Below are 15,476 nucleotides of genomic sequence, written 5' to 3'. Positions count from 1 at the left end.
TTCCTCCACCCTCCTTCTCTTCCTCTTCTCCTCCTTCTGGTCATTTCTTCCCTCTTCCTCTCCCTCCACATTTTCCGTCCTCCTCACCCACTTCTTTCCTCTCCAGCCAGCACCACAAGTGTCCAGAACAATGACCTCTTGCACAAGGACTGTAAATTCCTGATCCTGGAGAAAGACAACACACCTGCCAAGAAGGAGATGGAGCTGCTGATCATGACCAAGGACAGCGGGAAGGTCTTCACCGCCTCCCCCGCCAGTGTCACTGCAAGTACGTGGGAGCCCACGAGACCTGGGTTTTGGAAGAAGGACAAATAGCGTAGACAAATGTCCTAGCAAGATGGTTTGAGACATTTGAATGATGAAACCACAGTCATCCCATTCAAATGGAAAATGGCTGACAAATAGGGTGTCCCAGGGTCTGCCTTGAATGCAGACAAGTCAGGGAAAGTCCAGCAAAGAGCTCCCAGAGTGTCTTTGGGCAATAATAAGTCTCCTAACCACAGGCCCAGACTGGGGGGATTAACCCCGGGAAAGCAGGCCCTCTTCCTACCAGGCTAGCTTCTACCTCCACAAGCGGGAAAGGATGTGGGGTGGCGGGAGCAGGGAGACAATATCCGGGGTCATCGTGGGTTGTGTGCATAGCTTCTTTTTCAGAGGACACCCTAAAAAAGGAAAAGCAAGCTGCATGCACCACTGACACCTACCTGATGTCAGAAGCTAATGGTAAGAGCAAATCTGATGGCTGTCCACTTTGACTCCGGCCAATCCATCTGTCATTTATCTGTCTCCCAAGACCTCAGTACTCTGCGTGTGGTCCTGGACCAGCAGCATCTGTGAGACCTGGGAGCGCGTTAGAAATGCAGAATCTTGGGCCCTAGCCCAGACCTGCTGTGTCGGAGGCTGCATTTTAACAAGCTCCCCTGTTGATTCACAGGTGCTAATTATAGAAGCAAAGTCTTCTTATGGTCCATCTAAAGTCCACAGTGGTATTTTTTTCTCACCTTACTTGTCCTCCATAATTTTCAGAGCTAATAGAAAAAGGCTTTTCAAAGCGCTTGCTAGCTTTATTTTTTTTCTCCCCAAATACCTGGCTTCTGTCTTGGATAACCACATTTCTTCACTGCTCTGCTTCCTGTGAATCTCTCCAAATCACTGATTTTAAGGAGGTCAGTAAAGGAAGAGAAAAGTTAAGTCACAGAACATTTTCTTTTTAATGCAAATGACATCAGTTATAATCCTCTCAAGGTTGGAAGCCAAGTCTTCTAAGTTAGCAGTTCCTTACATTTTAGGGGTGGAGGTGGGATTTGGAGCCCAAAGATCCTTTTCAGAATCTGGTGAAAGCTATAAACAAGTTTTCCCAGAAAATTCCACACATGCCCACAAACTCAGTGGTCAGATAGCATCCAGGACTCATGCTCAGCCCCCCTCCAAGCCCGTCTTTGCCTTTCTGTTCCCTCCACCCCAGGTTAGGAACCTGTGTGCAGTCTTGTAACCAAGAAATCAAGAGTCATTTCTCACAGGCACATTTATTATTTGAGTGCCATGGTCATTCCTAACACGGTCCTCCAAAGAATGTCTCGGACTTTAGAGGTTGAAGGTCACAAGAAGGTTATGACACTGTGCTTTTTCCCACTGTGACTTGTTTGCCAAGCCATGTCTTCAACAATGTGATTGTTGCAAATATGAGATCTGTGAGGACTTAGTTAATAGATGTTCCTGCACATGCACGTGGCTGTTCCACAAGGTCCCTGGGGGCGCATCTACTTCAAACCCTGTCCCAAGTCCACGCACAGGCTGGACTGGACTGGGCTCCTGCAGTTGAAAGGCTCAGTCAAAACATGTGTTCTTGGTGTTTGTATTTCAGGAGACGTGAAGACTGTGTCCGCAAAGGGCAAGGCCGCCCCTGCAGGTGAGTAAGACCTGGGCCCTGCAGTGACTGGAGCAGAAAGGGCTTGTTATGGTGAATGGAATAGATAATGGCCCCCTAGCCTGGAGCCAGGGCGTGCATGAGCCACCCAACTCTACAGACCTTCCCCAAAAGCCTTCAGTGGGAGCGGGGTGGAGGGCGGGAGAGGGGCTGGCTGGGGGCTGGAGCAGGGCTGCTGAAGGAGCTGAGCTCAGGAGATGTGCTCACGGGCCACACTGCCCCTGCTGGGTGCCCATTGTCTGCCCTTAGCTGCAGAGTCTGCCAACATGGCAGGAGCAGCACAGCAAGGCTACTGTCGTGTCTTACAAACCACTCCCCTCCCCCCACCCACACGGGCTGCAAGGTGACACTAAGACCACACACTTCTCCAGTCCTTTACACTTTCCTCACTTGCTCCCATAATCTGTGAGAGAAGCAGATCAGGGGTATCAGCCCATTTTAGATACTAAAAACAACACTTTCACTGAAACTAAAAAATAAATAAAAATAAAAAGCCTCCTGACCACCCCTTAAGAGCTGAGTGTAGTTCTAGGCACTGTGGGGATTACAAGGAAAGAGCCATGTGAACTGAGACATGAAGATGAGAATTATTCAGCTTTGGGCACAATAAAATGCAGGAGGTTGTAGCAGATCCACGTTCATAACCAAGAATTTTAAGCCTGGTCGTAACTGCTGCATCCTCTGCTAATTACTCTACATGCCTTATCTCATTTCATTCAACATCCATCTCATGAAGAAAGGTCAGCTTTGAACTCTGTTTTATAAAAAATGAAACAGAGAGCTTAAGTGACTTTCTCTGGGTCACACAGCTCAAGGCCAGGATTGTCAGACCTCCACTCTTTGCCAACCACAGCCCTGTGTTTTTTCCAGGAGCCACTCAGGAACCTGAAAGCCCCACTCACATTCACTCAGGCCCACAGGAAGGCACCAAAAGTTGGAGAATTTGGAGGGAAGAGGGCAAGAGCTGCCTGCATTCACCTTACCGTTGCCCTCTCTTCCACAGACTTCTACGGCTACAACCGCCACCGTGGGGGCGGCAGTAGCAGCGGCAGGGGCGCCGGCAGCGGGGTCTCCGGTGGAGGCGGCAAGGGCTCATGGGGGGCAGCGCCAGCCTGGTGCCCCTGCGGCTCCTGCTGCAGCTGGTGGAAGTGGCTGCTGGGCCTGCTCCTCACCTGGCTGCTGCTCCTGGGGCTGCTCTTTGGCCTCATCGCTCTGGGTATGTGGTGATGGCAGCCCCGCTGCCTGTTCCGAAGGGCAAGAATCAGTGAATGTCCCAAGCGTCAGGGGCCAAGGTCCAGAGATCATGGGTGCAGACCCCATGTTACTGCAGATGAGAAAACTGGGCCTCCAGGAGGCATCTGGCCAAGGTCCCATGGCTGCTCCCTGGCTGAGCTGGGACTCTAAGGCAGCTCCTCGGTCCTGGCCCCGGGCCCCAACCCCGTGGCATCCTGCTCTAAGCACCTGGCTGCCCTTAACAATCAGGCCAGGCCTTTCATAGCCTTTTTACTTTCCACGTTCTGTTGGCCCTCACACCAGCTCCTGGGAGAGAGGGCCAGCTTTGTGACCATCTCAGATGATGGCCAGGCGTCTTCAAGGCTCGGTTCCAAATTTGAGTAGCTCATCCTGCTGGTAGCCACGACAGACTGTCTCCCCCAAAATATGCCAACAAAATGTCCCCATGGCATGAAGAAGCTGCCACAGACTCCAGAGCCCCCTTTTCAGGCTCCCCTGGAAGCTTGGAAGGCACTGGCTCAGGGGCCCCTGTGCTGACACTGCCTCCGTGTGTCCATTTCAGCCGAGGAGGTGAGGAACCTGAAAGCACGTGTGGACGAGCTGGAGAAGGGCAGGGGCAGCATGTTCCTTTACAACAAGAAGATGGAGAGGACCAGCCAGGACTCCGTGCAGGGTGTCGCGCCGAGGCTGGGCGAAGGTGTCGGCAAATCTGGGCTTGACGGCTACAGTCAGGAAGACCTATGGCAATTCATGAGGGGCAAGCTGATGGCAGAACAGGAAAACGGTGAGCACATCGCAAGGCAAAGGGCCAGTGGCTCCCGGTCCCAGCTCCTGTATGTGGCGTGGTACCCATTTAGGGCACTCTCAAGCTCCCCTCATTCAGCCCTCTTGACAGCCCTGGGAGGGAGGGAGGGAGGGAGGACCCATATTGCTATCCTGTTTTACAGCTAGTAAAACTCAGACCTGGGGAGAATTGCCCCTGATCAAGATCACACAACCTGCACACTTTAGAATCAGATTGCTAGTCCTAGCCTCTGTTTCTTCCTACTGTACCACAGTGATCCCCTTCAAATGTGTGTGTGCATGTGTGTATGTGTGTGTGACACAGAAGATGTGCGGCTAACTCAGGCTTTGCTGTCTCTTGTAGGAAATCTCCGAGGAAACCCTGGCCCTAAAGGTATCACAGTGGATGGAGCCCTTTCCCTGCTCTCATTTCCTGTACTTGGAGCTGGGTTTTCTGGGAGGATCGGAAAACTTCTCTTTTTCGCAAATTGAAGGATGAGCAGTGGAAAGATCTTACAGAATCTGTTGGGAGGGTTGAGAATTGGCTCTACAGTCAGAATATCTTAGAATGAGAAGGGAACTAAGGCATCATCTAAGAGAGGCCGAGTGAGGTGCCCGAGAGACGCAGACGGACACCGCAAGGAAGCTACACCACATGCCAGCGCACCTTGAAATGCCATTTACACGCTGTCAGCTGGCCTTAAGATACTAGGAGAGAATGGCCCTTGGGTTCTCACCCCATCTCACAGTTTTCATGTCTTTCTGATTTTAGGTGACATGGGAAGTCAAGGCCCTAAAGGTAAACAAAACCTGGAAAACTTTACCTTAAATATTAGCGAGGGTTGACAGTTTGAAGCAATCAGCAAGTGTCAGAAAACGCACCTCCCACTCCCCTGGCCATCTCCCCTTGTGGTAGGACCGGGAATTGCAGAGCAGCCTCACACCCTCAGGCTTTTGGGACCCGGGGGCTTCACGGCAGAGCCAGGCTACATCTCTGGGGCAGCACGGTGGCGCTGGCCCCTTCTCAGGGATTCCCACGCCAGGGACCCTGAGGAGGCCTGCATCCAGGGCCTGCATCTCCCCCAGCTGCAAAGGGCAGCCTGAGGGCCTGCTACTGCACAACCCCTGGGGAGATTTTGAGAAATACAGATTCCTGGGCCCTGCCAGGAATCAGATGCTCTGGGGACGGACCCCCTCCCCCCAGGTTAATGCTGATGAACCAGGTCAGGAATCACCGATCCAGGTGAGAAGCCTGCTCTCAGGGGTTTTGGCCCAGGTAGGCTGGGAATAAAAGCCACCAGTCAGGAATGGAGCACCTGGAGGGGGGGAATTCAGTAGGAGCAACACCACCTGCCTTCAGGGGAAGTAGGGGCGTCTGGCAGGGAGACAGGACATAGTCACAGGAAAAGGTGCCCCTCAGTGTTGGTTAGCTGGGGGACAGTCACCTGCTAACTTGGGTGGCACAGTGTCGCTGTAGGAAACTGATACGTGTCCTCAGAAAAGTGGTCTGACACTCACTGGGACAGGCCTAGGGGTGGCAGGAAGATCTTTCCAGTCCCAGTGACCACAGAAGTGCCCCTCGATCTAGCTGAGTGGGATTCTCAAGATTCAGGGTATGTGGGAATTGCTGGAAGATTCTGGGCTCTACTCCCAGAGCCTCTGAGGAGCAGGTGTGGGTGGGGCCGTGAGCCTGTGGCCTGGATCAACCCCGGGTGGTTCTGAAGCCAGGGCTGCACAGACCATTCTGAGAATCACTATTGGGAATGACAGGGTCACCCCTCTCTCCTTCCCAGGGGATCCTGGTGCAGGAATTGGGGTTCCTCCACTTGGTGGCCCTCAACTTCAGAATTCCCTGCCCCGACACGCACACCCTGGGTCACCGCCTCAGCCCCCCTTCCTCAAGGCTCCAGCTTGCAGGTCCCACACCCCTCCTGACTGTAATATAGGATGCCCAGTCAAATGGGAATTACATATAAGCACTAAATCGCTTGTCACTATAAGTAAAAGTTTATTCAATGTTTTCCTGCAATTCAAACTTAGCTGAGAGTCCCATGTTTTTACTTGCTAAATTTGGCGATCCCACCTGAATTCCACTGGTGGCTCCTTAGGTGACCCGCCTGAGTCCTCTGGCTGACTTTTTTCTCTCTGTTCCCACAGGAGATCGAGGCTTCCCTGGGACTCCAGGTGCGTAGCCTCTGATGGTTCTGCTGAGGTTGCAGGCTGCCCGGTCCTTGCTCTTGGGGTTTGGGAGGAAAGCAGGGCTGAGCTATTCTTGTGTGTCCACAGGTATCCCTGGGCCCTTGGGCCACCAAGGTCCGGAGGGACCAAAGGGACAAAAAGGCAGCGTGGGTGAGAACCGCTTTTCTGTTCACTTATTCCCTCATTCATTCATTCATTCAGTAAATGTTCGTTAAGTGCCTGCTGTGTGTCAGACCCTGTTTTAGGTGCTGGGGAGACGTGGTGAACAAAACAAAACTCCTGCCTACTTTTGGGTGGAGATAAACAATAGACATGATAAATAAGTGAAGTACATAGAGGGAGGAAGTGGCTCGTGAAATGGGAACACAGAGCCCAGTGGAGCCTTGGGAGGGCTGAGGGGTAATTGAAAATAGGGCCGGCAGGGAAGGCCTTGCTGAGAAGGTGACATTTGAGCAAAGAAGTGAAAGTGGGGCGAGAGCCAGGCCTGAGGAGATCTGGGGGAACCCTTTAGGCAGAGGGAGCAGCTACACGCCCTGGGGCAAGCGTGTGCCCATGGATCCAGGAGCTTGGGGGGGGGGACAGGAGGAATGGGGGCGGGTGCTGGAGCCCACTAAGAAGGCAGAGAGTCGAGGGAGGGGCCCTGGAGGCCTCGCGAGGGGTCAGCTTTTACTCCCAGTGAGTAGAGAAGCCATTTGCAGGTTGGGGCAGAAATGGGACACGATCCACTTGCCTTTTCAAACTCTCTGGCTTTTGCTTTGAGTCTGGGCTACAGGAGAGAGAGAGACAGGTAGGGAGTTGGGTGTGGACGCTCCAGGCAGGTGTCCCGCCAGCGAGGTGCTGCCTGGGGCATCCTTCGCGGCCCTAACTGAGATGGACATTCCTGTCTTTAGGAGAGCCTGGCATGGAGGGACCCATGGGCCAGAGAGGACGAGAAGGCCCCATGGGGCCTCGTGGTGAACCAGGGCCTCCTGGGTTTGGAGAGAAAGGAGACAGAGGTAAGAGGTGATTCCTTCACCAGGAGGGTTAGCTGCGTCCACACTTCCTTCTTACATCATTCTCCCTCCCTCTGTCTTTTACTAGCATTAGCTGAGCACCTGCCTTGAGCCAGGGGCTGTGCTGGGCCCTGAAGAGACTGTGGTCTAATGAGGGGGCGTGGGCTGTGCTGTGCGTTCAAGCCTGGGGCTAAGACCCCTGCAGTCTGAGTCCACAGAACATGGTCACAGGGAGAAATGATCTTCCCGAGAGTGGGTGGGGACGAGTCAGGGCTGAGGTGGAGAGCTCAGGGCAGGGCCTGACGGAAGACAGAGTGGGGTGCCTGCCCTGGAGCCTCTCATGGCTGGAAGAAGGCGGGGAAAGCTTCAGACACAAGCCCAGCCCTGGAGGGAGCTGGGAAGATGTTGCATTAGATACTTAACCATGAGCCTGCTTTCATCAGGGGAACTGAAACACAGACACCAGAAATCCTCTCAAGGCCAAAAGATCGTGAGCAAGAAGCTTTATTTTTAGCTTCACTCTTAAAAATATTACTCAACCAGGCCACAAATATTTATTGAGCACCTACTGGGTGCCAGACTTCATGGAATATAAAGACTCTGGAGGTAGGAACTGAAGGTGTTTTGCTGATTCTTGGCCTCATGGAGGCCCCAGTGGATCAGAGACCACTGGCAGGGTGGGAAGTGTTCCCTCCACCCTGCAAATGACACCACTGGGCTGGGTGGGCAACCAAACTGGGGGTACCCTCTCAAAGGGCTTATTTCTCCCCAGGGGATGCTGGTCAACCAGGCATTCAAGGCCCACCTGGTGTCCCAGGTTCTGTGGGTCCCAAAGGTAAGCCAGGTACCCAGACGGTACCCAAGTTTGCCACAACCAGGATGGATCTCAGAGATCCAGGCGCTGGGATCCCAGATGGTCCTAACCCACGGTCCCAGGTCTGTGTGGGGTCGACGGGCTCACAGAGGGTCCCCCCACAAAGAAATCCCTGGGCATCAGGATCGGGGCTGTATTTTTGGCTCTGTGGTGGATTTGGGAGTCACGTTTCCATCTCTCTTTGATGGCCCTGTTATATGGCCCCTAAGTGGGGGGATGGATCTGGAAATCAGAAGTCAGGCAATTTCCTTGCTGGCTAGGGCCGAGATGCAAACGTTTGAGAGCAATATGTCTGGACAAGCCAGGCAAATGGGGCCTTCTCACAGTGTGACGCCCATCTGGTCCACTCTCCTCCCTGCCCCTGCCCCTACCCCAGCTCAAATGTTTGACCGGGAAGGAGCAAAGGGTCTCTTGATCCCAGCAGCTATAGCTTCCTTCCTAAGGAGGACTTTGCACTGGGATCACTCCTGGACCCACTGGCTCTGGGGTCCTGGTGTGCGCACACAGCCCTCACCTGGGGGTGCGTGCCCCACCCCTTCCACCTGCCACTCACCATAGGGTCAGTGTCCCTGGCCTGTACCCGACCCATCTGATCATCGTTGTCGTGTTGTCCTCCTCAGGTTCTAGCGGTCTTCCTGGCCCACAGGGTCCCCCAGGTCAGTAGCCTTCTTCTCATAAATACACGCTATTTCTGGGGAAAAGAGAGGGATGTTAAATGGAGAAACAAACATTTTTAAGCAAATGAAGCAATTATAAAGAGAGCCTCTAAGAGACACAAAACTCACATCTGCACGTGTGTCCCCTGCGGCTGAGGCTGGTACCGATGGGTCCCCTGAGATCTGTTCTGACCTGACTTGGGGCACGAGGCCCTCCAGCAGCTTCAGCAGCAGGCAGCTCCCAGCCTGCCTTGATCTGAGCAAAGCGCCTGCCTCACCTGGTCCCCTGTGGGCCGGAGCTTGTCCTGCTGTCCTGGGAGTCTTGAGCTGCAGCCCACTCTGTGATGCAGGCCAACGTCTCTGCCAGGGTCCCATGAGGGGTCCTCATCCCCGGGCCTGGTAATCTCAGGGACAAGGAACCTGCACCAGGACGATGTAGCAGGGACATGGGGAGGAGTCTGTGAACAGCAGCCCTTGACTTTTACTCCAAGGAGTGTGTGTGCCTATGTGTGTGTGTACATTTGTGTGCCAAATAGGTGTGTGTACGTGTTGTGTGTGTGTGTGCCGTGTGCATGTCCATCCCTTCCAGAGCTGGGGACACTCATCCACCCATGTGGTTTCCTCTGTGTGCAGGCTCTGTAGGTCGCCAAGGGCTCCGAGGTGAAGTGGGACTCCCTGGCATCAGAGGTAAGCTGGGGGAAGGGGTTAGAGGGAGGGGACATCACCTTGTAGATGCCACTCACTTAAGAAGGAGGTCTGGGGGACTTCCCTGGCGGTCCAGTGGTTAAGACTCCATGCTTCCAACGCAGGGGGCACGGGTCAAACCCTGGTCAGAGATCTAAGATCCCACATGCTGTGTGGTACAGCCAAAAAAAAAAAGGAGGAGGTCTGGGGGGACAGGGTCTGGTGGATATGCCAACAGCCTGTGCAGGCCAACAGGTGCATGAGGGGAAGAGGCAGTCAGGACTGGGGAGGAGCCTGTCTTCAGACACAGACTCTGCCCCTTGTTGGTCGTCCCTACCAAGGCTCTTTACACTAAGGTGTCCATTTCCTTTTCAGGTGACAAAGGACCTATGGGACCACCAGGACCCAAAGGTATGCTTCTCCTGCTGCTGCCCGGACAACACCACAGCCTGCTGACTCCTGGGAACCCAGATGTGACCCCTGTCCTGGTGTCCAAAAACCCATATGACTTGGCTCCTGGACCCTGGGGCTGGGAGGGATCTGAGATTCTAGTCGAACCTCTCAGGGAAACTGAGGCACAAAGAGGAGAAACAGTACCAGCGTCACAATGCTCGGGGTGGCCCTCGGGGTGGCATCGATGCAGTACTGAGGCTTCTCCCCTCTAGTGTGGTCCCCCTCTTGCCCACAGCACCCACTGGTGTGACAGCAGGGCCTGGGTCAGTGTGTGGGTGGGCCCTGACCTGGAAGAGATCTATCTAGTGTGCCTCTTGGGCTTTGTTAATGCTGAGTTCTTGCCAACATTCAGCTGACAGCAGCTTACAGGTGCAGTGGGAACCGTTCTGCAGCCCAGGGTCCCTCTTACTGGGTGAGATTCTTTTCCTTGCTTCTGACTGACGCTTCTTTCCTCCACCCCCCCCCAACCCCTGCCCCATTTTTATTTTAGGTGACCAGGGTGAGAAAGGACCCCGAGGCCTCACAGGTCAGTCCCACACAGGAATCTACTGTGATCCACTAAAGACTTTTTGTAAATCCATTGGGTACTGGAGATGGGGGAAAAAAACACAGAAGTAGGAGACAGAATCTCTGTCTAAAACCTTCAGGGGACTTGCAATCTAGAAAAAAGCAGGACAAGATAAAATAAAGCCCGGAATGGAGTATAAGCCAGCATCAACATGTATGGTCCAGACAGTAAATGTTTGGGGCAGAAAAGGGAGCTTATGATTATCTCTGATTCTTTTGAAGAATTGAGTTGGGAAAATTAAGCTCTTCCCTAAGTGGTAGAAAGTTTGCCCTACTTGTATCCACTTACCTCCTGCCAACTTGCATGATTACAAAGGAATTTGACAGTACTAGTGCTTTGGCTACAAGGGCCAGCTTTTTGTTGCCAAGGAAATAAGACTCATACACAGGCCCCTTCAGACCAGGTGTGGCCTCTGGGACAGTCCGTGCCTGCTGCCGGGGGTGGGAGGCCTGACTTTAGAATCAAAGCTGACGCTGTGTCTCCAGCCTCTGGTTGGCACACCAAGCTCCTCTGGTTGGGGAGGTGGCAGGCCTGGGGGTGGCCAGGAGGGTAGAGTGTTCTACCACTGTCAAGCTCCTCCAAACACCTAGTCCATTTCCTTTGCAGGAGAGCCCGGCTTGAAAGGTTTACCTGGTGCTGTGGGCGAGCCCGGGCCTAAAGGAGCAATGGGTGAGTGTCTCACAGCAGCAGACACCATGGGTCTGCCCCGCCGCAGTCATCGTCATGGCCCTAGAGTTGAGATTCTCCTAGAGCTGCATCTCCCATTCTCTAATCTACCCACCCCCGGTAGAGGCTCCATTTACAGGCTGTTCCTGGATCTGGGCATCCCTCTTGGGGCTCAGAGAGCTGCTGTCTCTAACAGTTTCCTACTGCTCTGGAGGCGCTTGGCAGGATATGGTCCATTTGCCCCGGTTCCTGCCTCTAAGACCCGCAGGCCCTTGGGGAGGAGAAACAAGGGCTGAGGTTCTTTGGAACCCACGGAATTCCAGGCACAGCCCTGATACTCCAGGGTTCAGCCCTTTGGCTGACCCTTACTGAGGGACCTGTCAGCCAGGACAAGGAAGCTGGCTAAAGACCCCCCACGGGGCTAGGCATTTGACACCACATCCCAGAAGGGTCTAAGCCCCACCAATGGAGACGCGGTGCATTCATGATCTCATTCATTAACGAAGTGTTAGGAAGCGCTGACGGTGTGCAGGATGCTGTGCTGGGCGAGTAAGATGCCTTACCTCCCTCGAGGGGAGATAAAGCTTGTGTGCGATGACAAGGGCCATGAAAGGTACAGGGTGCTATGCGGAAACAGTAGAGAGAGAAGTTTCTTCCAACCGGAAGGATGAAGGAGATGCCTTTTCAGATGGTTCTAAAAAGTAAAGAAGATTTTAATCACATCAATTTAGAAAATGCCACGCAGAGACATGAGTGAGGAAAGACAAAGAGGTGGGAAAAAGCAGGTGGGAAGAGCTGGCCCCAGAAGGACATCACTGTGGACGGAGGTTAGGGTGATGCCTACAGCAGAGGAGACAAGATCTTGGAGAATCTTGACCTCCAGGACCTGGACCAAATGAGGCCAACCTGTATTGAGCATCTGGTGTGTGCGAGTCCCGTGCCGTCGATGCGGGAGAGGCAGTGGGGGCCATGGAACAGTTCTCAGCAGGAGAAGAGGCATTACTGGTTTAGGAGGAGAGGGCAGGAAAGCTTTACCCTGCAGGTGTGACAACGACAGGGCTTCTTCCACGTCTGATGGCTGCAGGAGGGGATGCATGGGTGCCCCACCTAGGAGACAGCTTGGGAGGCTATAATGCAGTGGAGGGAGGGAGTACCAGAGTAGCTCCCAGAGTCACTGATGAACTTGCATCTGCTTTCCTAGGACAAGCTGGCCCCGACGGACACCAAGGCCCAAGAGGTTGGTCACTCAGCTGCTCTCCTCACTCCCCCGGCCTGCCACTGCCCCCCCTGCCCATGTCCCAGCGCTCAGCCCCCAGCCCCCCGATCACAAGGCCAGAGGGCGTACATCACGGGGAGGTGTGCAATCCCGGTCTCATCCCCCTCCTCCCTTCCACCTGCCAGCAAGTTACTCAGTAAAACCCCAAGAGACCATTGGCTCCGATGCATTGGCTGGTCAGCGTGCCTAAAAGGCAAACGTTTCCACGTTGTTCGTGCTTTCTCTAGGGGAACAAGGTCTTCCAGGGATGCCCGGAATCCGGGGCTTACCAGGACCTTCTGGAGACCCAGGAAAGCCAGGTAACAGAGTGGGAAGCGTGTGTGTGTGTGTGTGTGTATGTACCTTCCCTAATCCATTTTCCTCTAGCAGCTCATTAGGAAAATGCCACAACTGCTGGCTTGAGCCTTGCACAGCGGCTGTGAGTCCTGACACCTGAGTCACCAAGTCTGGCAACTTGGAAAAGAGAGATTAACACTGAAAGCAAGGAGTTCTAGAAAGGGGCAAGGAGTCTCCCAAAAATGCCAGTTTATCACCACCTCAGTGTCTGGGTCCCCTGTGGACCCCCTTGGGCCGTGCCTGGACCCTCGCCAATAGCCATCAGCCTGGGGAGATAAGCCGTTGTTAGGGTCTCCACCAAAGGCCTAGCAGGAGCAAGATCCTCAGGGCTGCAGGAGGAACAAATCAACACAAGCCCAGAAAGCCGGGAGGACGAGGTGGCAACCCTCAGGGGCCGATGAGGAACAGGGGGCCCCTGGGCTCCTTTGGTGGGCGCACAGATGGAGAGCACCCAGCACCCTGGGGGCAGCATTAGGGCTCAGTGAGTGTGTGAACTTTTGGGGCTTGTAGCTCTCAGACACCAAAGGGTCTTGAGCCCAAATGGGCTAAGAACCATCCCCTGATGGAGCAGTGAGTCAGAAAACTGCTCTCGTCCAGGGCTGCGAGGACCCTGGAGTCCGGCTGCCCCAGACACGGGGTTCGTCCTCCTGCGCCCACCAATCCCTTCCGCCCGCTCCTGCTGCTGAGGGGTCGGCTCCTCTGCCCTTCAACTCTCCTCTCATGTCTTCTACTCTCCGTAGGTCTCACAGGACCCCAAGGACCTCAGGGTGAGTCATCGGGTCACTGCCACTTCAAAGGCCACTGCCAAGCCTCCCAATCCCGGCATTCAGCAGACGTTTCTCCAGTCACCTTAGTGTGTCCTCTCCTTCCCTCACTCCCCCAGCAAAATGGGTTCAGGTCATTCTGATGTGAGTCTTGAGAAACACCTTAGGAAGGACAAATATGCACAGAACAATCTAGAAAGCCATTCTAGGAGAATGAGGTTAGGTCACGTGTGAATGCTGTCTGCCTGAGCCTGGTCCCCTTTGGTGCAGGGACCCCCAAGAGGAGGCTCCAGCCCCAGGAGTCCCATTAGCCCCACAGAGGCCCACATCCCCTGTGGCACGGTAGGGAGTGGGCACTCATCTCATGCAGAAGGGCCCGGCCTCCCTGGGACAGCCCCAGTGTCAAAGCCTGTCTGATAGTTGGACAGTGTGCACCCACTTGGATTTGAGAAGCTGTCACCACACCAGCCCCAACTCCTAAAGGAAATTAGGCAAAGATGTAAAATAAAATCAAACAGCATCACCCCTCAACAGTTGAGCGCACAGGGATATCTTTCAAATGCTCCCTGGTGGAGTTGTGGACAAAAGCAAGAGGGGGTGTTGCATCAGATACAGGAAGCCCAGCCCCTACTCCCCCAGGCTGCAGGGCCGGTGGGTTACAATGGCCGCTTTGCAGGCTGCAGGGGGCGCATCACCCAGAGGGACTGGGATCCCCCAAAGCTGGACCTGTGAGCCTCTGCCTCCAGCCCAGCTGTTGCTCCATTTCCTAGAGAGGGAGAAGGGCTCAGAACAAGAGGCTCCCTCGAGGGAGCTGGGCTAAGGTGGAAGGTTGAGCCAGGTGGGTCTGCGGGTTCCAGTCAGCAGTTGTGGCCTTGCCAGTGACAGAGCGCCAGGTGCTACCACAGGGGGTCTGGAATTGCTGGCCCTCAATCATCCTGACTGACTTGTTTTCAATCACACCAGGACTTCCTGGGACCCCCGGCCGACCAGGGGCTAAAGGTAAGTGATTTTCCAAATTAGACAGTCACCGGTCATTTTGGCAGGAGGGGAGGCATTGGCAGGAGGGAGGTCCCTGTGTGGTCAGAGCCTGGATCAATAGTGGCATCTAGTGGCTTCAGTGGAAGGCTGTGAGGCTGGGGAGCCAGGGATTCTTCTGACCAATTAAGCCCTGAGTCCTCAAGCCCCACCCTTCCCCCCACAATCCAGAGCCTCGCTTTGGTGCCTGGCTGTCTCCAAGCCCTTGATGGAGGAGGAACTGCAAGGGTGCTGTCCCCACCGCTGACTCTGTAATGCCCCCCACGAGTGCTCTGTCCCCTCACTTAGGCGTGGTCCCCCCATGATGTGCCTCTTCCCTGGGACAAGTGTTATGGTCCACACAGGCCTCAGTGTAACGGGGACACTGCCACCCCCTTTCTGAGAGGGGGCTTTGATGCAGGCAGGGAGGAGCCTCTCAGATGTTACTAAGAGGCCAAAGTCCGAGTTCTCAGAGGGGCATCCTCAGGACTCAGACCCTTACATGTAGGGCGACATTCGCATCTGGTTCTGGGCCATCAGACCCCAACCCTGAGCCAGTCCAGGAAAGGGGCTGCTCAGGGACGGCCCTTCTCCTTCTGTCCCTGTGACCCCACGTTCCTGAACCCTGACGTTCGGTGGAGCTGCCCTCTGTCACTGTCACCTTGTGGGGGGGGACCTGCTTTCCAGAAACTATGGCTAACAACAGGTTGGGCCAAGGAGTTCTTTCAAGTACATCCCAAGCAGACATGTCTCTGGGTCCACAGATCTGCTCACGGATTGATGGCATCTTTAGTAAAAGATCAGAGGCTTGGGGATTCTCGAGGAGAGACACTCTGCCCTTCTCCAGGGCCTGTGACTTTCTGTCCAGCGTGCACAGAGGTGGACATTGTACCTGACACTGGATTGTGTTCCAACAAAAAGAAAGTCAAGTGCTTTCTCTTAGCCTTGACCTCGAGGGGCTGGCAGATTGCAAGCTTCCCCCAAAGGGGGAAATCAGTATCACCCCTCAGCGTGTGGATGACTGAATTGCCCACAGGCCTTGGGAAATGAC

At 54.4% G+C, this 15,476-nt stretch overlaps 1 protein-coding gene across 1 annotated transcript in view; it reads left to right on the top strand.

Moving 5' to 3' along the window:
* Positions 1-15,476, top strand: part of COL17A1 (collagen type XVII alpha 1 chain) — a 51,567-nt gene that overhangs the window by 23,583 nt on the left and 12,508 nt on the right. The window contains exons 14-33 of the mRNA XM_033421082.2: positions 107-268; positions 643-723; positions 1,865-1,909; positions 2,931-3,143; positions 3,723-3,944; positions 4,308-4,337; positions 4,716-4,742; positions 6,101-6,127; positions 6,230-6,292; positions 7,033-7,137; positions 7,907-7,969; positions 8,629-8,664; positions 9,298-9,351; positions 9,724-9,759; positions 10,292-10,327; positions 10,976-11,038; positions 12,237-12,272; positions 12,539-12,610; positions 13,388-13,414; positions 14,375-14,410. Of these exons, the coding sequence (XP_033276973.2) occupies positions 107-268; positions 643-723; positions 1,865-1,909; positions 2,931-3,143; positions 3,723-3,944; positions 4,308-4,337; positions 4,716-4,742; positions 6,101-6,127; positions 6,230-6,292; positions 7,033-7,137; positions 7,907-7,969; positions 8,629-8,664; positions 9,298-9,351; positions 9,724-9,759; positions 10,292-10,327; positions 10,976-11,038; positions 12,237-12,272; positions 12,539-12,610; positions 13,388-13,414; positions 14,375-14,410 (1,434 nt within the window). The remainder of the gene's footprint in view (positions 1-106; positions 269-642; positions 724-1,864; positions 1,910-2,930; positions 3,144-3,722; positions 3,945-4,307; positions 4,338-4,715; positions 4,743-6,100; positions 6,128-6,229; positions 6,293-7,032; positions 7,138-7,906; positions 7,970-8,628; positions 8,665-9,297; positions 9,352-9,723; positions 9,760-10,291; positions 10,328-10,975; positions 11,039-12,236; positions 12,273-12,538; positions 12,611-13,387; positions 13,415-14,374; positions 14,411-15,476) is intronic.

This window comes from Orcinus orca, chromosome 14 (genome assembly GCF_937001465.1).
Source record: "Orcinus orca chromosome 14, mOrcOrc1.1, whole genome shotgun sequence".
In the NCBI taxonomy this organism is placed as follows: domain Eukaryota; kingdom Metazoa; phylum Chordata; class Mammalia; order Artiodactyla; family Delphinidae; genus Orcinus; species Orcinus orca.
The sequence above is the reverse complement of the archived record's forward strand: the minus strand, read 5'-3'. Positions and strand labels throughout refer to the sequence as shown.